The 24,578-nt window shown below is 34.8% G+C and overlaps 2 protein-coding genes across 9 annotated transcripts in view; both read left to right on the top strand.

Annotated features, from left to right (window-relative positions):
- Positions 1–1,465, top strand: part of LOC662358 (neuroligin-4, X-linked) — a 100,524-nt gene extending 99,059 nt beyond the window's left edge. For all 3 annotated transcript variants that reach the window (XM_064357000.1, XM_008202285.3, XM_064356999.1), the window contains 2 exons: positions 461–613; positions 666–1,465. In XM_064357000.1, the coding sequence (XP_064213070.1) occupies positions 461–613; positions 666–1,129 (617 nt within the window). In that variant the 3' untranslated portion in view covers positions 1,130–1,465. The remainder of the gene's footprint in view (positions 1–460; positions 614–665) is intronic.
- Positions 1,466–3,164: 1,699 nt separating this feature from the next.
- mtgo (miles to go) overlaps positions 3,165–24,578 on the top strand; it is a 38,235-nt gene continuing 16,821 nt past the window's right edge. Inside the window, exons 1-3 of one of the 6 annotated variants that reach the window (XM_015979859.2) lie at positions 3,165–3,286; positions 6,332–6,787; positions 7,117–7,155. In XM_015979859.2, coding sequence (XP_015835345.1) covers positions 6,364–6,787; positions 7,117–7,155 — 463 coding nt within the window. In that variant the 5' untranslated portion in view covers positions 3,165–3,286; positions 6,332–6,363. Of the gene's footprint in view, positions 3,287–6,331; positions 6,788–7,116; positions 7,156–10,968; positions 11,119–17,990; positions 18,193–19,668; positions 19,977–24,578 lie in introns of those variants that run through there. The other 5 variants (XM_008202286.3, XM_008202289.3, XM_008202287.3 and 2 more) reach the window with 5 other exon arrangements.

Below are 24,578 nucleotides of genomic sequence, written 5' to 3'. Positions count from 1 at the left end.
TTTTGTTTATTTCTTCACAAAAACGCTTATTTAGAATGTTACAATCACTTTATTTATTACCCATTTTTAAATGTAGAGTACAGGCCGGGTAGTTTTCAACCACTTCCCCTAGTGTAAGTTTCTGAAAATCTCACGAATAAGTAGTTCTTTAAACGGGCAAAATTGTTTAAAACAACACTAGGGACTGCACGCAATGAAAATTAAACTGTTTTATGATCTTTTGTGTCTCTTTTTTTACTTATTGAATTTTTTTCAAGCATCAAAAATACATAGTTAATAATAATTTAAATAATTAGAAATGTAAAGCAACCAAACGCCCTCAAAAATCTCAAACTTATTCCTAGAATAACACTGGGTCTTTTCCCGTGTCACCACAAAAATGTATGCTTTCGATTTCCTTTTAATTTCGGCGCTGGTTATTGCTTTGCATACAATTTATCAAGTCGGTTTTTCATTGTAGGTTCTGTCAGGGCGGAATCATTCACTCGCTTACCGCCGCCCCTGCACCCGGCCTCAATGACAGACTCGCATATCGCAAACGGAGAGGGCACGGAATGCGTTCCCAACACCACAGCCGATGACCAACTCGTCGACGACGACGAACTAAACCTAAGTACACGCTTTCTTGCATAACTGCACCCTGCAGGACTAACACCCTGTTCCAGGCGACGACGAGACCGGCGAGGAGCTCCTGCAAAAGCTGGCCACCCGGCACTACTACAGCTACACGGCCGCTCTGGGGGTGACCGTCGGCGTGGGCTGCCTGCTCCTCCTCCTCAACATGCTGATCTTCGCCGGGATTTACTACCAGAGAGATCGCGATCGCCGAAGACAAAACCACGTCCGTTCGTCACGCTCGAATTCATCTCCTTCAACTGAGACAATACCCATGTCACACCGGCCTTCCAGCCCCGACAATTCATCTCGCCAGTCGCCCATTATATGTAGGAAAGAGAAACAAGAACTGCCCCCTTCTTACAGCACAATCCCGAAGAGTCCATCGCGCACAGATGTGCCTTCCTCGAACACCCTGAAAAAGGAGAAGCCGCCGCCGCCGGTGAGGACGACGAGCAACTTGTCGGGAGGAACGGTCAAGAAAAGAGTGCAGATCCAGGAGATATCGGTATAGCAATCACAGAACGAGGTTTGTTCCTCAACGAAACCGGACGTCACTCCCGAACACGAAACGGTGAAACCGCCGTGCGACCTCGTTTCCTTCCAGTTATAACCGAAACTGAAACGAAGGCTTAATCTGATGTAAATACCCAACCTTCTACACTTGATCTTCGTTTTAAAGGTCTCTACTGTATAACTTAGACGAGTTAAAGGAAACTTACCGAAATAATGATTGTACCGGTGTTCCTTACTGTTTACATTTTTTGTTACCTATATGAATTTGCGTTGAACACATGTACCAATGTTTTTGTACATACAGTTTTAGGGAAATTAAAGAACGAGAACAATCCGGACTGGTTTCTCTACCCATCTCTATTTTGAAAAGTTCGTGCCATCTATTACTGCGACTTACATCAGGCATTTATTTCCGTCCAGATCTCCTTTATCCTTTGAAAGCTTAATCCATTTTATCATCATAATGAGAAAAAAGTTGAAAAAATAGAAAATACTCACAAAGACGTTCCTTTATAACAGTCCTTTAGACGTAAATAAGCGTCTGCAACAATAACTAGGTATGGATAGTATTTCCTAGCCTCTCAAATTGAACGACATATTCGACTCTAACAAAATTTTGCCACAAACATAAAGCAGCCATAAAAATTACTAAGCTAAATTTGCATTCATCACATTTGGCAGAGCAGCCGCAATGCAGAGGAACAGCATATTTCATGGCATTTGCTGTAAACCGTCTCAATATATTGCTGAAAATTGGCCTTTTCGTTTTGTTGTGTCTAAATGAAAAGATAACAAGTAATCGTTGTGTGGGTACAATGCAGACGATGCATTTGCTATGTTAATAATAAAAACGTTAATGGATCTTGCCGACACATTTACATAATAATAAAGAAATGTACTTGCGTGTTAGTTATTGGTGAAATAAAATTCCTTAGAATTTTTCCGATGCAAGAATAGTTTTTTTTCTCACAGTAGGTATGTATGGGACCGATCAATAGAAGGAAATATTAAAAAGAAAACGTAATAAAGATGAGAAATTGCAAATCGTACTGTGTTTGCAAGACAAACTAAACATTTTCGCTAATGATAATAAAAATTAATAATTTTTTTTTATATTATAACGTTAACGTAAATCTGAACACTTTCTGGGATATTTGATAACAACTTGTTTTGTCAAGTTATTTTATCAAATAGTAGCTTCTCATTAAAAAAATGTTATTATAACGTCATACTTTTTTGGGGCACTCTGTATAAACACTAATCAGTAATCACAAATATTTCCTGTAATGTGTCTTGAAATATAAATAACATCTACGAAATATCAAAACTCCAACTTTAATAATAATTTAACAGCTACGGAAGACAGAAGCTGGGCTGGACCACCCTATATAACGGAAACCGCACAGAATAGTAGTCTAAAAATATTCAAACACAAAAAAGCATTTGTTAATTCAAGATTTAAAATGAAATTTATTCTATAAGCTGTAAAAAAATACCTTATAGTTGAAATTTGAATTGTTGGTCGAAAAGGATACTTTTTATTACGTTGGCTTAGGCTATACATCTTCAAATTCACCTACAAAAAGTATATACACACTGACCGATCATTACTAAATTTTAGTCGTTTACTGTAGGTAGGTACTATGTGTAATTTTATTCATGCAAAACGTTTTTTCTGTATTCGAATATCAGCTGCGCGTCTTGTGTAAAGAGTTACAAGTGTTACAGCTACAGAGTTAGATCTCATTAGCCAAGTGCCGAGTTATCAGATTTCCATAAGCAATAATCTTTCCCCAAGATGGAAAATGGCGGTATAGGTGGTAACATGGTAAAAACTTGGTAACTGCCACCTTTCGTCATTTGATGTTACTTGTAACCGTTAGATAGCTGTGTGGTTACCAAGCAACCTTTTTGAAGTTACGTGGTCACCTAGCAACCGATAGCGTAACTGTCTGAGAGCAGAATTCTGTTACTCCGAGCCGAGTTTCAAACCATTTCTGTTACAACGCCCTACTCCTGTCACTTTAGTTTGCGTTGGGGGTACTCTGGTTTGGCGCAACTGCGCATATACAGAACGACGTAAACAAAAATCAATAAACATGGTGGTAAATGTGTAAGTGTCTTCGGGGTTTCTAATATGTTTTTATAAAAAACGGTAAGTAAAAGCGGCATATTTTCACTAAATCGGTGCCATTTTCCAGAACATGTCTGCTAGTTTATTCTTACGAAGAAAATGCAGTATGTTATTTCATAATTTTCAAAAAAAAATGTTGACATATACCAACATGACAGCCGCATGTGGGCGTAAATCTGTCAAAATTCAATTCTTTTTTACTTAATTACATTGAAAGTTCATCCGTTCAATGTGGATGAAGCAATGTGAAGTCGTCCAGAATGCAGCTTGTACTGTTTGTTCTCAATTTAATTTTATGCAGAATTGTAGAGCCTTCCGGCTGTTTTTACAACAATCTGTTTGCATTTGTGAGCTATACTTTATTACCATTAATAATGGTTAAATTGCCGTAAAAAAGAAGTCGCTTCTTGAAAAAATTAAATTGTTATTCATTTCATGCACATTCGTGTTTCTTAGAAGTTCTTAACACGGAAATTCTACACTTATAAATGAATATAATAGTAATAATCATACTTTTCATTAGTTTTAAATTGAAACAATATACATATCCCAATTAAAATCGCAATGCAATAAAGTAAGCAAAAAGAAATTCTCTTGCTTAATAGGTGGAAAATTACAAGTCCCAAATGACACATTGATATTATTAATACAAACTACATTCACACGTCAGTATTAAATAAATATACAGGTTTAAGAACATAAAAAATGTTTTTCTTTTTTATTTGCCTTATCTTTAGTACAGTGCTTCAAAAACAGTTTTAAGACTTTTTAAATCATTTTTTGCCATTTAGAAATCATAGAATTGAAAAGAAATTTGAACGGTCTGCAGCCAGTAATAAATTTTTCTTTGTTAGTCCTGCAAACAATCACAATAATTTTCATTCTTATTTAACAAACCTAATTTACTGATATTAAGTGCATAATATTGCAATGAATCACATGCACATGACAGTTTTTCACTGTGCAGCTTATGATATAGTCCGTTGCTAAACAACTGTTGATCTCATAGCAGGATTGCCAACAGTCAAGCTTACCCAGCGTAAAATTTTACAAATGAACAAAAATATTTGAGAGAAATTCTCACTAAAAACCGCTTTTCCAGATTTTCCAGTTTTTGTATGGGCGTGGCTGGTTCTGCTTTGAGGTGGTTTCTTAAAATTTAAGTAATTAATTTCAAGGGATGAGTAAATGCTTCTTTAATACGGAACCGACGGCATGATCTCATTAATTTATTTAAGTTGTAACATCTGTTTGATTTCTGGGTTAAGACTTTATTTTTAAGGAACTGCTTACAAAACAGGGTGAATTTTAATAAATGTAAATTTTAACATAACATATTTCATCTTCGCAATATTATTTTGTAAAGCAAGCACGTACTTGATCATTTCTTAAATAAATAAAATTTATTAACATTTATGGGAGATTTACGCTTTGTTATCTCTGTAATTCTCCTTCATCCTTTTAATGTGGGCGTAGTGAAGTGCTTTTAGTTAACTATTATTTATATTGTGTTTATTATTTTTACGCTATACTTTCTGTCTTCGTTAGTGAAATTAAAAGTGTGGTTTTATCACTAGGAATTGATAACTGCGTTACGCCCCTACTAACATAACTGACAACGTAAACTAAGATATTGAAAATAAGGTTTCAAATTTCGAAGTTATGTTGCCACCCATTAACGTGTGGTTACTGCATCCTTATAGAGTTATGGCACTTTTAACATATTTATTTTTTTGACTAAGAGCTAATTTTCTCCTCGCCAACAAATCGTTTTACTGCGTTTAGAGTGTTTAGACTCAAAATTGTGTAAACTATTTGAAATATGGCCATGAGATGAATCTTTTTGTGAACACATTTGTTTTAATCCCTGCTTGCGTCTTTAATCCCTGATGTTATAATTAAAAATTAATTATTTGCTGGACTCCTGAATTAATGCAAAATCCAGCACCAATCTTTTTATAATGACCACCACGTGTTTCGTGGGGTGGCATCATCAGGGAGATAATGAATGATAAAAGCATTGCCAAATTCTGCCGATAACCTCTTCAGACATCATGTGTGGGTGAAAATGGCCATTGCTTTGACACGCTCGTCTTATTTTATCTCAACAAAAACAAATATCTTAGAATAAACCCGGCGAATTTTTTACAAGTTGTAATAATAAAGATTACATCCGTTCAAAGTACCATTATAATAATAATTTGCATTTTTCGGGGAACATGCTAGTCAAACACACAGATAAAGTTTAATTAATTACGATTAGTAGGAATTGAAATATTTTGTTGATTTCCTATCAATTGAATAATTTTATTACATTGATACACATATTATTCATATCGGTTTCCCGGAGGTCAGACAAGTTATTTTTCACATCGTCTTTATTTATCAACATTGTATTGACGCTTTCGCTTTATTTGTTTATTTAATATTTTTATTATGCATGTCTTTTTACTTTTTTGTAATAAATAGTGAATAAAAAGTTTTAATGACCTTAGTGTTACGATGGTGTTTTCTTCGAACGTCATGGTGAAATCCTAGATACGTTTTCCACTAGATTTAGTAAGCAATTTACATATGACATACTTTTCTTTTGATCGGAACTCTATATCGCACGAAAATAAATATTTATTTCGAGGACTTAATATATTAGCCTCGTTAATTCAGAGAAAATTAATGATAAATCACTTTACGAGCGTTTAATTAATAAGTGACACAATTTTTCAAGTCCGCTGATACAAAAATCAGGCTCAAATGACTTAATTGTTAAGACTGTTGACCAGGCAGGTAATTTCCATTACTCAACTAATTTGTTAATCAAAGCGACGATTTTTATTGGTTTCCAAGTCCGTAAAATAGTTAGGTGTGTGTATTTATGTCTAATGATAATAGTGTCGTATTAATTTATTTGAATCACCAGAGATATGCACTCGTACCTGTGCCTATTAAATAAATCGCTATATTAATGTGACAGTTTTTACAGCAAGAGAAAGTCCAGTTATCTTTTATTTGCAGTAAAAATTAGTCGATAGGTGAAAAATTTCACTGCATTTTCAAACGTTGTTTCAGTTTTCCCAACATAAGGCTATTTAAAAAAACGAATGGTGAAGGTAACAGACGGGCCGATGGCAGAGGCTAAGCCTGCAACAACAGCAACAACAACACAATCTCCGACAATTAGTAACAACAACGCAACTAACAGCAACAGTACAACACACACTCATATTCGTAAACCGCGTAACCACAATCATACCCATCATATTCACCAGACATTACACCATTACACCTACTTACACCACCACTGTACCCATCCAAGTGACAATGCGGAAACCAACGGCTCCAATGGAGCTGGATCTCCGGCAAAATTCCATTTCGGGCCCGGATTCGAGCCACAAATTTCCGGGGGCAATTACTGCCCAGGGCCGAGCCAGAGTCAGAACAACTCCGAATACGTCGTGCTGTTCCACGTCAATCCTGGCGTCACCATCAGGTTCCAGATGGGGGATAGCTTCGAGGTCCTGCAAGGTAAGGGCTCACAAGCACAAATGTGCGATAATTCGCCCTCATTAGCGATTCGTGTCATTGCTGTTGTTCATTTCGGCGGAAAATTGTATTTGCTTCAAAATATGGAGTGTTTTGATTGTTCAATATCTGGTAATTGCATCATTAATAGCGGAATGTAAACATATCTACAATTATCTACTAACTAAAAACATCAAATAATTGGTACATTGTCACAGCAAATCAACATCAAAGCGCTTGCTTGGTTTTGCAAACGCAAAAAAACATTTTAAACGACGTAAAATTGATTGATGTTCAAAGAATAAGATTTGTAACACGTATTTTTGTTTCAGGTGAGTCCCAGCTCCATTTAATTACCAAACACCTCCAAAGTGAGTAAATTTCTTATTTTTACATGCAATAAAATGCTTGTGGCAAAACTGTGCAACAAAAATTACCCTTAAAACCCATCAATAGACGTTTCGATTCGCTGGTCTAATTTTGTAACGTCTACATATTTTAGCTAATTGGAGTTAAAATAGCTTACATTCATTCTTTGGCGACTGCACATACTTACGCTCATCGAGTAATTAGTTATGTTCTTGTGCCTTTCTATAATTACGGTCTTATCTACGAGGATTAGGTGCGATTATTTTATTTTCGGCGTACAGTAATTGACAGAATGAATGTCGTTCCGTGGCACATTATTTTGGTCACAGCTGTACGCTATTTAGTGGGATTTATGAAATTAATAAAGTGCAAAACAGCGTTACATTTACTTTTTACCTTCGTTATTACGAAATAGAGGTAATGGAATCTGGCAACGAAAGTTCGATGTTCTAATTTAGTTTTCTCACTTTTGAAGGTCTAAAGTTTTACGTTACGTATCATTGTGACCACAAGGAATTTTGCAAAATGTTCCAACGATCAGTAATTTCTGCGACATTCCAGTAAAATTTATGGAAATAGATTCAAAGACTCTCCGTTAAAGAATAATGTGTATGTTTATCACGCATGGTGGAGTAAAAATTGGAAAAAAAATGGAAAACGGTTATTTTAACTATCGATTCCGGAATACAATCGTCACGAAGCTGTAATAAATTGAACGGATTTTAATAAAAGAACGTCGACATAACGAAGAGAAATTATTTTTCAACCCGCATTTCTAGTAAAATAGTGAGTTTCAAGTGCGATTTTTGGCGATTAAAGGTCATTAGCGCTGCACGAACTTAAATGTCTGACTCACACAACATGCGTAGTCATAGAATTTAAAGCAATAATAGTTAACATTGGGCATTTTTATTTGGTAAAAGGATTACACATTACTCGGTAAAGGAAGTTCACTCAGGGCTTTCAACCAAATACTTCTGCCATTTAAGTAACAAAAATGATAGTGAGCATTTTTTGTGCTTGTTGAGAATTTAGAAACCACCGTGACGATTCTCAAGGCCGGTTTTGTCGAAAAATGGCAAAAATGTACGAATTTGCCGAGTTACTGGCCCGTTGTGATCGTGCAAATGACTTCCTCATAAGTCATCATGTTTTGCATTGTCTATCTAATTATTCTATTACTTCAACGAAATGGAGAAAATATAAAGGAAACGTGCATTATCTAATTTTGCATGTAAAAACTCAAACCCATAAAGAGTTTATGCTACTTTGAAACAATGAATATTTTTTAAATATTAAATGAGACTGTTTGCACGTCTTGTCTTTATGTGTTGTGCCGGATTATTTATTGCAATGTTTTTAAATGGAAATGGTTTATTTATGTCGGTCTGTTACGTTTTTTTCTTGTAAAAGGTGTCGCGGGATTTCCTACAAAATTTAAAAACTTTATTATGCAGGCGTTGGGTTTTGGTAAATAATTTCACTTTTCCTACCCTGTTTGAACTAAATTCATACAAGTGGGTGTTTCTGGTCCATCCCACTCTTTGCATCCCATTACCAAAACAAATGATCTGTTTAGTCATCTTTTATTTGGCGAAAACGTTTTCTTCAAACTCATTGTAATAACAGTTATTCGTTTTGACCTACGAAAATTTTCATGATTTGCATGACTAGATACGAATTATGGCGATGTACAAAATTCATCGAAGAAACGGCAATAAATTATAGAAAAAAATAATTGTGTATTGTATTTAAATAAATATTACTGTTCACCGCTCCGTGTGTTATACAAAAATAATAATGAAACACCTACTTCTTTTGTTGTCAGAACTAATACCTGCTTCTCGGCCCATTTCTTTTTTATTCATGTGCTACAAGATGAAAATTACTAAAATAAAACACTTTTCAGGTTTTTTATCTTAAAAACACACTTAATACGCTCTCGAAAAAGTTAAAGATGATACCAGTTTTTGCTTGATTTGGAGATTTTTCCGTTTGTTTTCAACGAAATTTTGCGAAATACCTTTTATTTTACCAGTAAAAGACAAGCACTGGAATTTTTACAAAAGTTTTTACCAAATACGTGGTATATGTGAAAACTAGAAAGAAAAAGAAACAGAGTTTGATTGTATCAGGGTGTGTAAATAAATAACATGACTCTTGTGTTCTTCTTATAGCTCATTGGTTAAGATTATCTTTTTTGCATTTTTTTGAAAAATAATAAACAAAATGGTTTCTTCGCAATTGGAGATGGTTCCTAGGTTGAATCATTCCCTCCTCACAGGTTAATTTGTAGGTAAATATTTGTAACCGAGTTTAAATCAGTTAAAACTTGATTGATTTTTTTTTCTATAAAAAAAATAAGTTAAAATCGCATGAAAAAAAATATCGTAACTTTGTGAGGGCCTTAGCAGTAATTATAGAAATTTGAGAAAAATATCGTATCATTTAAAAATAAAATGAAAAAACGTCATTTCTTTGGTCATTTTATTTTTTTATTAAAAAATGGTACGTAATTTTTTGATAAATTTTAGTAGAGGTCTTGTAGTGTATGAGTTGTTTATGATGCTGTATTTTTTTTCAATCCATATAAATCTTTGGTTTTTCCATGAAAACATTAAAATTATCATGGAGGGAGAAACTTGTGGAGGGAGCATAAGCGAGAAACCTTGGCCTTACACAAACACCTTGTTTTTATCGAAATTTTTGGATATTACAGATCTGGTATTTCTTACCATTGCCTTACTGTATCAGTAATTCTAATTACTAAATGATTACGATTGACAAAAGCAAATTCTACCAAGTACCGAAGCAAGTACTTGATTAAAAAATGAAATTTTGAAATGTGTTTCTGCTCGTAACTGCAATTATAGCAATTTTTTATTACCTTAAAAAAACAAATATTTACTGTGATTTTTAAAAGTTTTTATCAAAAATCTTTGGTACGACATGGGGACTATTAGACGCAACTATGAAAAGAAAGGGAATGTGTATGAGAGTGGGTAATATCTTCAATAAAACAAAATAACTTTTGTGTTTTATTTCTTATTGCTTAAGATCATAAATTTATGGTTGTTCCATTACAGTTTCCTGAAATTTTCAAAATTGGGGTTACCTTTAACTAAGTAATAGATATCCTCCATATCTTAACCAACTTGTCAAAAACTGTTCCTTTGATGTCTTTGACAACGTTGTTGTTGGAGATATCTGGTATTCTGTTAGTGGTTTGGTGGAGGTTCCAGGCGTGTGTGGGCCTCGGTGCAATTTTCCATCCTAGGCGCGGATTCATCGGAATTCCCCGTGTGGTGCACATCGGCGTGTACTGGTGAAAAATTTCAAATCGGTGAATAACCGAATAACGTAACAAAAAGAGAAATTTGCTTATTGCATTTAGCAGCGGTCGTAACCACTCGAGTTCCTTTTGCTGCGACCGCATATGAACCAAGAGATCACATTACCACCTGTTGTTACACCGAGTAAATATCATTAGCTCGGTATTTATTTCATTGTGTTACTTATCGGTGGTCATTTTACCTCAGCCGCCAATACAAAACCAGGAAACTAGAACGAATCGTTGCAGAATTGCTAGAAGAATTGTGAGTTTGGCGAGCTTGAGACCACGTTATTCCCAATAATTACCGGGAATCCAGGTCAAATTTTTCATTTCGAAGTGAGTGCATCGAGTATTGAGTGGAACCGGCGCATTCCACAGCGATTATTATTCAGTGGTTGCTTTTGAATCGTCGGTTCTCGCACATCCTCGATCGCTCTCGGTCCGCAACGACACGTAAGTACGCAAGTGAACTGAACTCTCCCGCTGGTCGTCCACCCGAGACCTAAATCAGTCAGATTTTAATAGGAGGTATAGTGTTTTGTGGAAAGAACGTTAAACGCGCCGGAACGTGTGTGACCGAAAGTATGAAATTTGTTCAGTGTCCTCGCACCCCAGAGAACTATTGACCAGCGTAAGTGTGCCTAGCTGTAACTGCGAAGAAAGTCCCATCCGACCCTTTTTTCACGCGATTTAAACTTTTAAAGGCCCGTTCACACGTGCCGTAAGGGGACTTTCTTCGGTTAAACCGACCCGAGCTGGGAAATTAACAAATCAAATTTTCGAGAGTTCTTCAGGATATAGGTGGTGAAAGTAAACTAACCGTGCGGGGTCGTTGCCTTCTTAATAACAAAATTGCGTCCGACTCTTCGATCATTAACATATTTCAGCAAATTAATCAAATTTTCGTAAACACGCTAACAAGATCCCAAAATAAACCAAAACGTCGGTGCATCCGGATGTAGTACAATGAGACGTTTCCCTCTAAGCCGAAATGAATCATATCTTGCCTACATAGCTCGCGAATTTAATTTGCGCCCCGATGGCATTCCGCGGGGAAAATGCGGAATTCTTTCGAGGCGACGAACCCGAGGTGAGTCTTACCTGAGGAATTTCCGTGAAAGGAACGCGGAGAATTTACGATTTCGAGTCGGTCTGCATTTTGAGAATAAATCAATTAAGCTCGATCTATCAAGAGCCATAAAATAAATAGTGTATCCACGTACATAATCGCGACAACCTGTTGCGATGGCCTGGATCCTGCGGTTATTCGAGGAGAACATACATACACGCCCTCTCACTTCTCAGTATGGCATTCCTAACTGCACCTGACTCCTTAAATACATACTTTGACGACCTCGTCAACAACTATGCGATGATGTTGTTGTCGATTCGTGGATGCGTCCTTGCGGAAAAACGCAGGGTGGTAAGGACGCGACTTCCGCCCCAGCAAGGATGCGGAAATGCTTTGAATACGGAGTTGGTTTTTCGAGCGCGGAGCGCGCTCGACGATTCAGGTTTTTCCCCAAAGAATCTTTCTCGACATACTTTTCAACCGTCTACCGAGTGTCAAGCCATACGTGCCGTTACTCGCGCTGGTTCACTCTTCTCAAACAATCCGCTCGGATGATGGTATTTAACGAAATAACACGCCACGAGAACGTTTCCTATCGGTTTTCTTGCGCGAAGGGAAACACTGCCTGAGATGGTTCACTAGGTTTCAGAGAACACGAACACCGAGATTAGAACACGGATCATGCGATAATGTGTGTAATAACTTTAACTACTCGCGGTGATTCTCGAACTGAAAAACTCACTGTTTTGGAAATTGACTACCATTATTTTAAGGACAGTTTTGCACCAGTTAGTATTTTTAGAAAGAGGCGAAATATTTATGTAATCGAACATTAATAGAATATTTTTTACAAATTTTAATGATTTAAAAACATAATAGTCCTCATTTAGCAATAGGTTTGCACTGCTTAAAAGAACCCCAAGTTAGGAGTAAACTGTTTATTTCCACCTAATGCTTTTTTGCTGTTTGTAATAGATAGTACTTCGAATATGTGTGTATTTATTGAAATTATACGTAAATGGTTGATTAACTTATTAATTTAACAAAAACAAGTTAACTTGTATACTCGTATAGAATCATGTTTTAAAAGATATACTTCGCCGTAAAATGTAATATTTTTTGAAAAGTATGTTTAAATGTGGGAGTATTTTGAGTATTTTTTCCAAAAATGGGCGTAGAACTGAAGAATTTGTAATTTCATTGAATTTTTTTAACAAAAATTAATTAAAAGCAGATATTAATAAAGTGTATGACCACCTCTAGATTCTACATATGCTCTCATTTACTAGGATAGTAAGCGATAAGTAATAATAACAAATTTATTTTCTCTAAAATTAAGTAAGTTTATACAAATTTTTTATGCCAAGATGAAAATATTGAATTATCCTTCAATTTTGCGGAGAATTATATACCAAATAAGAGTGACTTTTCTCATTGCAATGTAAGCTGAATTGAACTAAGTATGATAATCTGGAAAACAGTGTGAAGCACTTTAGCAATTTTCTGTGGCGATTCAAGAAAAACGTTTTAACATAAGCGGAGTTTTCATTAAAAGATTAACAATCTTTTTATGTTTTCTATAAAATATAACAAATTTCTTAAAAAAACAAATTGGACGAAACCCATACCAAGTAGTCTTTCATTCTCATCCAAGATATTTTTACATAAGTGGAGCTTATTAATTTTTAAACAAAACTCTTAAATAAGGAAAGTTTCTTCTTAACAAATCGACCAGTTTTGCGATATGTGCACTAATTTAACAAAAAAAGACGTATTCTGTAACTTCTTGAAAGGATATCAGAATTTAACACACGTTAAAATCGCAAATCTACCAATCATATTTGTTCAATTTGGTCACGTGAACAGTTAATCACGCATTTAATTGCGAACTAAATTAATGAAGCTTCTATAATCCAGTTCTAAATTTTCAAAAAACGTAGACTTTTTACGTTATTTAACTCCTTTTTTTTAGTAATAAGAGCCATTGTAGAAAAATAAACCAATTCGAATTAAATAAGCTTTAAAAGGAAAGTTGTCGTCTAATTTTATCCTATTTTTGTAATGTTTTGGCATCGATTTAATAAATCGCTTAAAATTACCATATTAAAACAATTAAGTAAAAACCCACCCGCTTCGTGATTTTCAGTTTTAGTTCAACAAAATAAAGACGAGTGAGCAAATTTAAAACATATTTTCCAATAATTAGACCGCTGGACTAAACTAAATCTTTCTGTTCTGAATAAAGAGTAGTTGGTGTAGTGTAGTTTTTTCAAAAATCAGTTACTAAATAATGTTCTGAAAATATTAAAACCAGCAATAACTAAAAGAAGAAACGATTTTTTTTCAGTGACAACATAGAATATCGAAATTTATGCTAATTTTGTTATTACTGCAAGTGGTTATAGTTTTATTGTTTTAGGTTTTAATATGAAAATAACTATTAAATGAATTAATTGTAGGTTTATACACGTATTAAGTGTAAAAAAATCCTCAAATTGGAAAACTTGTGGTAAACCAGAAATGGAGGAATATTTGCGGTGCTGTCCTAGAATTTGTTTAGATTTTAATTGAAACTGCATTCGTGCAAAACTTTGTCACAAATAACTAATTACAGTAACGTCTGTTGTACTAAATTTTAATTGATCTGTCGTAGCTGAATAGTGATTCGACGACCACTTCGAAAATGAACTTTTTGTGTGAATTTCGAAATTGATCACGTTACGTATTACGTGTAGCAGGAAATTCCCCAAAGTGACATTATTACAAAACTTTGACCACTCAAAGATGAAACAACGAACATAGGTTTGACTATAAAACGAAACAAGGTTTTGACGCGAATCAGAAATGTATCATTTTTATGTGTCTATGGTGCTCCTTCCAAAATCGAAAAGTTATTCTCTTATTTTATTTGTTAGAATTAGTTTGTGGACAAAATCTAGGGGTGTTGACCGATTAACGTGTTACAAATCGATTTCCTGAAGGACGAAATATGAGAATTGATTTTGCTTAGGTATTTTCATGAGTGTAACGGTATTCGATTTGTAATCGATGACCAGAGGTTTGAACTAAAGTAATATTATTAGGAAAAGTTGGAATTAGTTGAGTTGGGTATTTTATGATGAATGAGGAGTGAAAATGGCCTGTGTTCAGGACGGGAGGAAAAGCTTCATTTGGGATTGTTCCTTCTCTAGTCGAGTGTATTAAAAAGTTTTTTTCTGCTTTCGATGATACCGTTATGAACTTGTTAAACCACATATTTGTGATTCATTTTATTGCCGCGTTCCGAATAGAAAGTGTGGTAAAAACAATATACGCTGCATTTAACATGAATTCAAAAAGTGTCAAAATTTGCTAATTTATTCAATTAACCTTGCGTATTGAAAAACAGAATTTTATTTACATAATAAAAGTGTATTCGAATCGTTGACACACATCAATTCGGAAACAATATCAAAAAGCAAAAGTCCTTGTAATATTTCTACTTTGTATTGTTGGGATTCAGATAAATGAAAGATTTATCGTTTGAATATTTAAGATACACGAATATCAGAACATTTTATAATAATAATTGTCTTGTCGCTTGAGAAAAAAAGAATTTCCTGGCTTCAGCAAACCGCGTGATCAGCGCTAAAAGGTCGAGGTCTTTTACCGACTCGGTTTAATATCTCGTTTTGACAAAATCGTCGGCAAATTAATAACAAAAGTTCACGACCGAACTTTTTTCCACGTCTTTGTGTTTCTTGCTTTTTTACCAAAAACCTCAAAGTTCAAATTCAGCAGCTCCATTATTTGCAAAACAGGCGAAAGTGAAATGTCTCGAGGACGTTTTCCAACCCTCAACAAAAAACAAGGTGTTTTTTAATTCTTAAAATTCTCATGAAGCTCGACATTGTGGTGTGGTATCTTCTTAATCAGTAGCCTTCTCTTTGCGTATTACACAGTTCCGCCCATTGTTGTTACACAGCCACTCTGGAGATAATCTCAACCTTAGTGTAAAAACGCGTTGCTTGTCAAAAATGTTGCTGGAAACCTACTGGAATTTTTTCTGCTGTTATTTTTAACCAAATATCAATCACATGAACTGATATGGACCTTCTCTAACCTTGGGTACTTCCTGTAGGATATTTTCGAGTCTATTTAAAGCGCAAATTCAATATTCGATCAAAATCTATCAAATAATTAGGGCTGAATCAAATTTATCGGTTTAGTATCCCAACAAGGCTAAATGTTATGTGTTTTAACAAAAAAAAGATCGTAATAGATCGATAACTCTTTTAGGTTGTGTTAATTGTAGGTTTATTGCTTTCCTTTTCCATTTCTAATCGCTGCCTAACTTGAAAATTAATTCTTGCATCGAAGGTTGTTTTATCTTGACCCACATCAACAGTGGAACCATTGTATTAGTATGGATAAACGGAAGGGAAACCTTGTGTGTAACGTAAGGTTGGAAAATTTCTGTGAATGCGAGTGTTTTCTCTGTATTTTCATGCATTGGTGCGACAACACTATTTAGTTATGCTTTTTGCCTGTTGAAATTACTGAAATTAGCGTTGGAAAAATATTAAAATGGTGAAATAATGTGGAATTAACGACTGCTGTAATTAATATCATAAATCACCTATCGACCATGATATTGAGGGGAATACACCTAATAATCCTGGTTCACTTATTCCAGTCATTTATTTTTCGATAATGAAGGAAAACATAAGCAAGTAAACATCCGGGTAAAGTTACAATTACAGAATTATTGAATTTTTGCGATACATTCGAGACTTCCCGGCCTCAGTTTTACGGTAAATCACCTAAAAAATTCGCTTTAATTGGGGTTTGGCTTAATTAGGTGTACGGGGGGCGTCTATGACTAACTGTTGACAGGATTAAAATTGAGAAACCGTTTCAGTTGGAATAGAAAATAGTGAGTTACAACCCTGTATCAGTATGATTGTTCTAAAACAGACATCGGACTGCAGACAAGTGATGTCATTTGACCTTCTAATTGGTGACTGTTCCATCTATTAAAATATTAATTTATGGGCCCAAACATGCACCAAAGTGCAAATGGAGGAATTTTACACTTTACCAAAATAGTTAACGCACGCGAGATAGGACACGAACTTTTCTTTGAAGAGATTGCCACTAATAGCGATTCAAAACGAATTCATAGAAACTTTGTTTAATTAGCCTTGAAGAAATCGAAGACGCTACATGTCTGGTAAAAAATTATCTGTGGAAAACCCATTGACGAATAACTCATTGCACTAAGGATACTGCTTGTTTGCAGTTTTAATCGCAAACGTGGCGTTATTGTAATTATAATTTGGTCGTGGCTAAGCCGATCGTTTAATTTGGTTCTGGTACAAGCAGCAACCACCCGTGTCAATATCGTTCACGATTTTCTCTTAGCAACAGTGTCTCGATTCCGATCCAAGTTCTCTTAACTGGAATTCACAAATGCCTCAACAATCAGTTGACCTTTCAGTAATGTCTGTTTAGTGAACGCGCCACGGATTTTATGCAAATCTATCTTTGTAATTCGCGAATTCGTTTGCAAAATATTCCGAGGAATTGTTTTGCCGTCACTTTAATCCTTTAATTGGCGTGATATAAAATCGGTTGAGCTGGGATTTCTCGACAGTTGAATCAAACTAGGCCGATTCGCCTCCAATTGGTGAAGATAGCGCCCGATCGTTGTTATTTGGAATTTATCGTGTCCGTTGCATCATAAATGAGAATGTAATAATCTAATCATGAGTTGTTTGTAGCTAGCAACAGTCAATAGAATGGTGGCGGTGACATTAAAAAAAATCACCAACTTTCACCATTCATAACACGTAACCCAGCAGCCTCAATGTAAAAGCAAGAACCATATTTCCTGTTGGAAAGAATCGCAATTATTCTCAATAACAATTTCCCGCGGTCCTAAACAATCGCTTTATTTGAAAATTTCTGACGGAAACCAATAGTTGCGCTGCTAGTGGGTCGCCTTGACAGCGATGGACGGATGCTCAAGTTTTCCTTTCTTTCAGGAAGGTTGCTAGTAAGAATTAGTACTCGATAATGTCAATTTAATTGAACGCCGTTGCCGTCATAAAATGGTGATAAACTCCTGCAGGTATGTTGGTACAACAAACTCTTCGCGATCGACCTTGGCGGTGTCTGCATTATCTCCACCGTTGGTAACCGTGCTCATCGTGTAATTTAAAACAGTCCGGATTTTATTGGCACTACAATTTCGAGTAATGTTTGCACGCGAGCATAAACAAACAAAAAATAGCCAATTTGTAAATCAAAGCTATGAAGGATATAATAAACGCTTCGCATTTACTTGCGTCAGTGGTCTTAAGATGATTCGCGGAATTGCAAATGCTATTGTAACTGCAACGTCCTTCAGTAGTAAGAGTAGATCCCAGCAAATACGGTGAAGAGTCGGTGGAGCCATGTCGTTAAATTTAAAAATAAAAACCGTTTGTAAGCAAATTTTCCTATTAACTTCGTTAATTTTAGTTTCATATTTCGAAAAGTAGACTGGAGAGATCCGTGTCAGTGAAGCTAGATAATGGTCGAGAGAAAGACGGATATCTGTTGAAACACTTTATTGACCGATCGCGATGTGGTAACACAAAATGAGTAAAGGTAAATAATTAAAATCAGGATACAGTTATTTTGCTCCCTTTTCAATCTTCCCAGCTTTAAGTCACAAATGCTAAAAAGCGAAAGTGTATGTGTATCACTAATGTGGGAGTTTAAAAACGCAATTACAAGAGCTGTCAAGAAAACGGATCTTGAAATCCTCCATCTTTGATAAACATTTCTTCAACGTAACGCAACAATATTTTGCTAATTATCCTGGAATGGAAATTTTATGCCTTTTGTCCTTGCTTGGTTACATGAATCTAATGTCATAATTTAATTAAGTAATAGAAAATCACGCAATTGCCGATGACACATCTCAGCTCGCATTCATGTTTTTGTTTTGCTTTTCCAGTCCATCGTTCATTATTGAATTGAATCTAAAGTAACTCTCATGGTTAACTGGTCCACAATTTTTCGAGATAGTGCACTTACAAGAATAATTGCTGTTACATTTACCGAGTCAACGTTAATAACATGGGTGGAGTTGAGCTCCATACCGTCGAAAATTAGCGCTTCTTGTTCGAATTGTCGTGTAAATAGCACTCATACAAATAAAATTTGTCGTGAGGTCATCTATTACACGTGGGCCGAGATGATAAACTCATTCAACCCAGTTGTTATATAATCGAAAAACCAGGAATTAGATTATCTCATTGGAGGACATGAATGAATTTTGTGATAAAACTCATTCAGCAGCGACATTTTTTGACAAAAAACGTTTGAGTCAATTTTAATCATAATAATCGTCCGGTGCTTCCTGGCCATTATCCTAATCAGCGTTTTAATGAGTTTACGTGTGCCGATAACGATTCGTGCGATTTTTTTGAGGTAGGAATTTTTTTCGCATTTTCATTGTCGGGTTGTAAAGACGCGTTTATCTGTGGTAACAAAGTACAACATCAAAGAATGACATACGACGGCACCTGAGTCCGTGAATCAAACGCAGTTTGTAAATATTTTCAAAAAGTTATCAACGGTTTCTAGAAATTCAGGTATCACGTAACAGTGAGTTGGTTATTACAGTTTGAGAAATAATTGGTGTTCGGGTAATTATAACCACCTCGGATTTGCTACTTCGAGAAATTGCAGAATTTAGCAATCGCAGTTATATTTACCGCTTAATTAATCTAATTGAAACGCGTATAAATCAGTAAATTGCAAATTAATTTATGAGATGTTTATGTCGAAAACCAGTCTCTGGTGTGCTGTTTCTAATTGAGTGTGTGAAGAAACGGCGTAAAATTGTCTAATATTTTATACTTATCCATTAACAACGCGAAAGCTTTCTTCCATTCTGCTTCATTGTTCCTATCTAACTGCTATCTGTTGAGTGACATTTCCTGAGCTCCTCGCCGTTTCGAAATGGCCTTTTTAAGTTAACACAAATCGGTAATTAACCGGAATTTAATCGGAATGGTTATAGTAGTTGCTGTCCGGCGATCGTAACCCTTGACTATATTCCCTTGTCTTTTTTAGCCGTAGAGGCCTAGCGGAGGTGCCACCATCCAGCCGGGAGTCCTCCGTATATTGTCTGTGATCTGTTATGTAATTGTGCATGATTAAATGGTGACAGTGTTTGGTAAAAGTGCAAAGTGTGTTTCTTAACGGTAACAGTGCTAGTCGACGTTCAGGGATGGTGGCCGGCCAAAACGTGGACACCCAACAGAATGCCGACATGTATTGTGCCCTTTATGGAGAATACTACCCTGACAATCAGTACTTCATTCAAGGGGCGCCCCCCGAGATGTGCCCCGCTCACGTCTGCGCCATGCAAAGCGAATTCGGTGAGGCACATTCATTCCATTCCTTCACCTCCGCGGTTTCCCTTTGTCCACCCAAACATTTTCTATTCCGCACGGAATCCGAGATTTATACGAACTTAACAAAACAAACTTACGCTATTTCGGGGCCGTTCGACCAAAATTAGACGAGAAACGGGATCGACTAAACTAATTTTTATTCGCGAACTTGTTGCACTAACTGTTTCATATCTCCCCATTTTTTTCAAATGAATGTAACTCAATTTTGCCACAAAGCATTTTATTGTTACCAATTTTCTTTATTATCGCTAATTCTCTTTTCAAGATTTTCTCATTCGTTATTTACAATGAAATGTACCAATTACCAATTACATAATCACCATAATACAATGAAGCTTAATGAAATTCTTAAATTGCTTGTTATCCTGCACAAGCATGGAAAGCTGGCTGTTTCAATTAATAGTTTGTAAATTAATTTTTCCACCCAAGGAATTACAAAAATAGACAGTGATCTGCATATTGCTCATAAATTTAAACACTTAAAGGCTGCTTCACACCAATAAAACAATTTTTTTTTGATAAAAATTGTTATTGTGACCAACGTGTGTTTGCGTGGGTGTGTGAAAATCACGTCACAGATGACGTAAAATGAAGTACGTCAAGGGTGGGTGTAAGTTTACAAAATTGACTCGATTTTTTGATTGGTTTTTTATGGTAACACTTTATTTAATGATGTGGAAACAAAAGAACAATGTTCAGTCGGCAATTATTTTTGCCGTAATCGCTTAATTAAATAAACAGTGAAAAAGTGACGCAATTGATAAATGCATAATGGAAATAAAGTGACATTTTTATTATTGCCTTTGTTTAAGTATTGATGTTAAATTAATGGCAAATTTAGTTGCCGCATAAAATTTGCATACATTTAAGCTAATGTTAATAACCTTATCACTGGTTTGCCTCCGGGTAGAGTGTGAAAACTTGGTTAAAAAATGTTAGTGAATCATTTTAAACTGTAGCACAAACACTATCAATTTTCCATTTATTTTTACTTAGCATTGAAAACATGCCATTATTTTTGCTTAAAACTGTTTCAAGTGTTTGCCATTCATGCATGTTTTACTAATAAGTAATAAGGAAAACTATTAATCATCTGAAATTTTGTGATAGCTGGTGAATCATGGAGAGAGTATCTTGAACGTGCTTGCTGTGTGACAACTGACAACATTCCATCTTATTTACAAACTGTTAAATTGCAAGATAACTAATATTTAAATATTAAACTTCTAGACCCAATTAATAACACTTAAAATATTTATTTAACAAGTAAAAATTATATAAACTGTTGGTTTCTTCAAAAACTCGCCTATTCTCGCAAGCTGTGAACCAACTTTTTGCAACTCGTCTAGTTTATAGTCCAAAGTCTTAGATTGTACCAGATGTTATACAATTATTTAGGTAATTAATAATGCTCTTTTACAAAACCACATGTAACTAAAATATTCACACCACGGACGCGTTAAATTAAGTTGTTTTTACTAGCTGGGGCAAAATTTTCGGGTTTTTCAACCACGAATGTGTGAATAAGTTATCTGCAAGCTTATTCGTAAAACGACTCCGAGCTAATATCAATGTAAATATTATTGATAAACATGATTCTATCCAGCCGACAGACTACAAAGCGTGTGCTATCTGTCTAGGAAACCCAGGGCATTTTAATTCATATGCAGACTTTTAGTTTGCGTCCGAAATGTAGGTAAACACAAACAGCGCATAAATATTTCATTGTTATCAAAGTATCGGGGAAATTAAATACACAAGTATTCCTTCAAGACGTTTGATACGATAAGGTCAGTTACCCGAAACTGATAACAATTTCTTATTACGATAGACGTATTGAGATATCTACACGTTACTCACGGTTTTACTTTCAAACATCATAAATTATGCAAAGTGACAGCACTACCAAATACCAGTATCAACTATTCAGTGTATTTTCTTCGCAATGTAACTGGAGACCCAGAATTAATATTCATGGAGTAATCATGTGATTTCCACCCCTTTAAAAATTCCTCACTCGTGACAGATATTGCTCAATAATGATAGAATTACTTGCTCACTTTCAAGTTGATACAGTTTTTATCTTTCCCACTTAGCGTATTGCCATCAACTTCCATTTACTCGAACATCATCTAATGAAGAACAATAAAATTGTAATTGTGATGTAAATCGGCTATTGTATTTCGTTACTTCATTGTAACATATTACATAACCACCGACATGGATTGATTCAGGTTTATGTAGACATTAGTCTTGTAGCGGAGATTGCAAATATCAGTCTTGAGCTGATTCAATTAAGTGTCCAACAAATTGTAGACAACGAAGAACGTTATATAAGCAACAAACCGACTTTTTAGATTTGTAAGCTTGAACTTTACTCTGACAGATATGCAAATATGTTTTTTGCTGCTGACAAAAACACCAGGCCAAACAAGCAACAAATTCCATTTTTTATTCGTGGGCTAGGAGTTTGCCAAAAAGGATAAAAGTTCGTCAGTGTTATTGTGGCATAGCTGGATAATAAGTAATAACAAAGCATTTTAATGCTTGCTCATTTGCCACCATTCACCGTTTCTGTGAAACGTGCTAAGTGAATGTTTAAACAAATTCCTGTTCAATGAAACGTTGAAGAATTGAGAAATTTTCTCAACAGTTTGAACAAAACGACCGACTCGACCAACTCACCTGATAATCAAGTTTTGCAAGAGCCTCTCAAAAACATTATCTCGTGTGCCCCAACGAAAACATGTTATAGGAAGGCGATGGAATTTTATTTTTCAGAAATGAAAGTCGTTATGAGAAGGTCAAACGGTAGCCTATACCTATACCAACAGCTAGAGGACATTGGCATCGTCAAGGACGTCTTTGGTCCCGGCTCCAGGTGATTGGTTAGTCTGCGCGCATCATGAATTGCAACCTGTCCACGAATACACATTTCTGTATTGCCAGGCTATGTTTAACATCAAACTTGCTATAAATAAAACAGCAAAAACATAAATCTTGAAATGGAGCAAGATTTCAAATCGCTCCACTTTGCTATGGAAGGACAAAAAGTCCACTTGCTGCTCCTGACGTTCAAAGCCACAACACAAAAGACCAAAGGCAATATATTGCATTTTGGTATAATACAGATTGTAATTAATCTCTGTTTGAAGTGAAATTCCAAAATTCACACAGGAAATACATTATTTTTTCTAAAAAAAGTGTGGTATTTGTTACTTGCAATCAAATGACTACGTAACAATTTGATTTTAATAATTAATTTTTGAATTTTGTACAGAATAGTTTGGAATCAAAGCGATAATTTTATAGCTAAGCTTAAAAAAAATAAAAAGAAAAAGTTTTTACTTAATGGTGAATAATTTTATTTGCAAAATGAAAACACTTCATAATGTAAAGGTGATTAGAATACAGTGATGTACGGTTATAACGAACTTATCGGTATAAGCAGAAAATTAAAAAAGTGACTTTTTGGCAGTTATTTGTACGTTACATATGACATAATACGAAATAAATAAGTATCTATTGTAAAAAACATGAATCCTTCCCTAAACAATGATATGTATAGTGTGTGAATTATATTGTTGTGAAAATATTGTCAAAGGGTGACAGTAGAGGTCAAAAGTGAAAATAGTGAAAAATAACTCAACTTGGTTTACCCGAATATTTATAGTTTCTAAGATATAGAGTTTTGGGCGGAGAATAAATTTGGCACCAACAAAAATTTTAAACAAATTTGACCTCCGAGCTTAGTTCTATTACATTTATTATATTGAGTTAAAATTAGCAGAAACAGCCACAAAAAAACAAGTCCTACCATAAAAAAATTATAAAAATGTTAAAAAAAATTGGCAAAAATACCACCGAATTTCATTTCTTCAAATCACCGCCTATTAGTCTGAAAACTTTAGAAAAAAGTACTCAAAAAGACGCAAACCTAGTTGATACTGCATTTTTGACGAATTTTTAGACGCTGAAGAAGTGGAAGTTATCTCAATATCTCTATATCTCAAAAAGTAGTAAAAATTCGGATAGAGCATGTTGTTTTATTTTGTCTTTTTTGAGCATTACTTTCATAAAATATTTGCACTAATATCACATTCACACTGAAATTAGGTTTAAAAATACGCATTTTCACCGGTTAAAGCATTTTCAGTTAGTAATTTAATAATCTGTTCATCAATTATCACTTTTCTTTTTGTTATTATCAATCCAAACAAATTTCTCAAAATTCAGTGAAAAGTTCGTTATAAACAGAAAATTGCATGACATTTTAAGTCAAATCTAGTTCGTTATGGGCGGGTTTGTTATAACCGGACTCCACTGTATTTTTTCTTGTTACTTGCAATCAAATGACTCGTAACAGTTTGATTTTAATTAATTTTTGATTGATTTACAGAGTAGTTTGAAAACAAAGCGTTAATTATATAGCTTTAAGTTAAAAAAATAAATGAAAGTAAAAAGTTTTTACATAATTTAATATTCGTATGGTGTTTTTTTTTTATCTATTACTTCACTCCGGAGATTTTATTTGCAAAATGAAAACACTTTACAGTAATGTAAAGA

The sequence above is a fragment of the Tribolium castaneum genome, chromosome 5 (assembly GCF_031307605.1).
Source record: "Tribolium castaneum strain GA2 chromosome 5, icTriCast1.1, whole genome shotgun sequence".
In the NCBI taxonomy this organism is placed as follows: domain Eukaryota; kingdom Metazoa; phylum Arthropoda; class Insecta; order Coleoptera; family Tenebrionidae; genus Tribolium; species Tribolium castaneum.
This window is presented reverse-complemented; position numbering and strand designations above follow the sequence as displayed.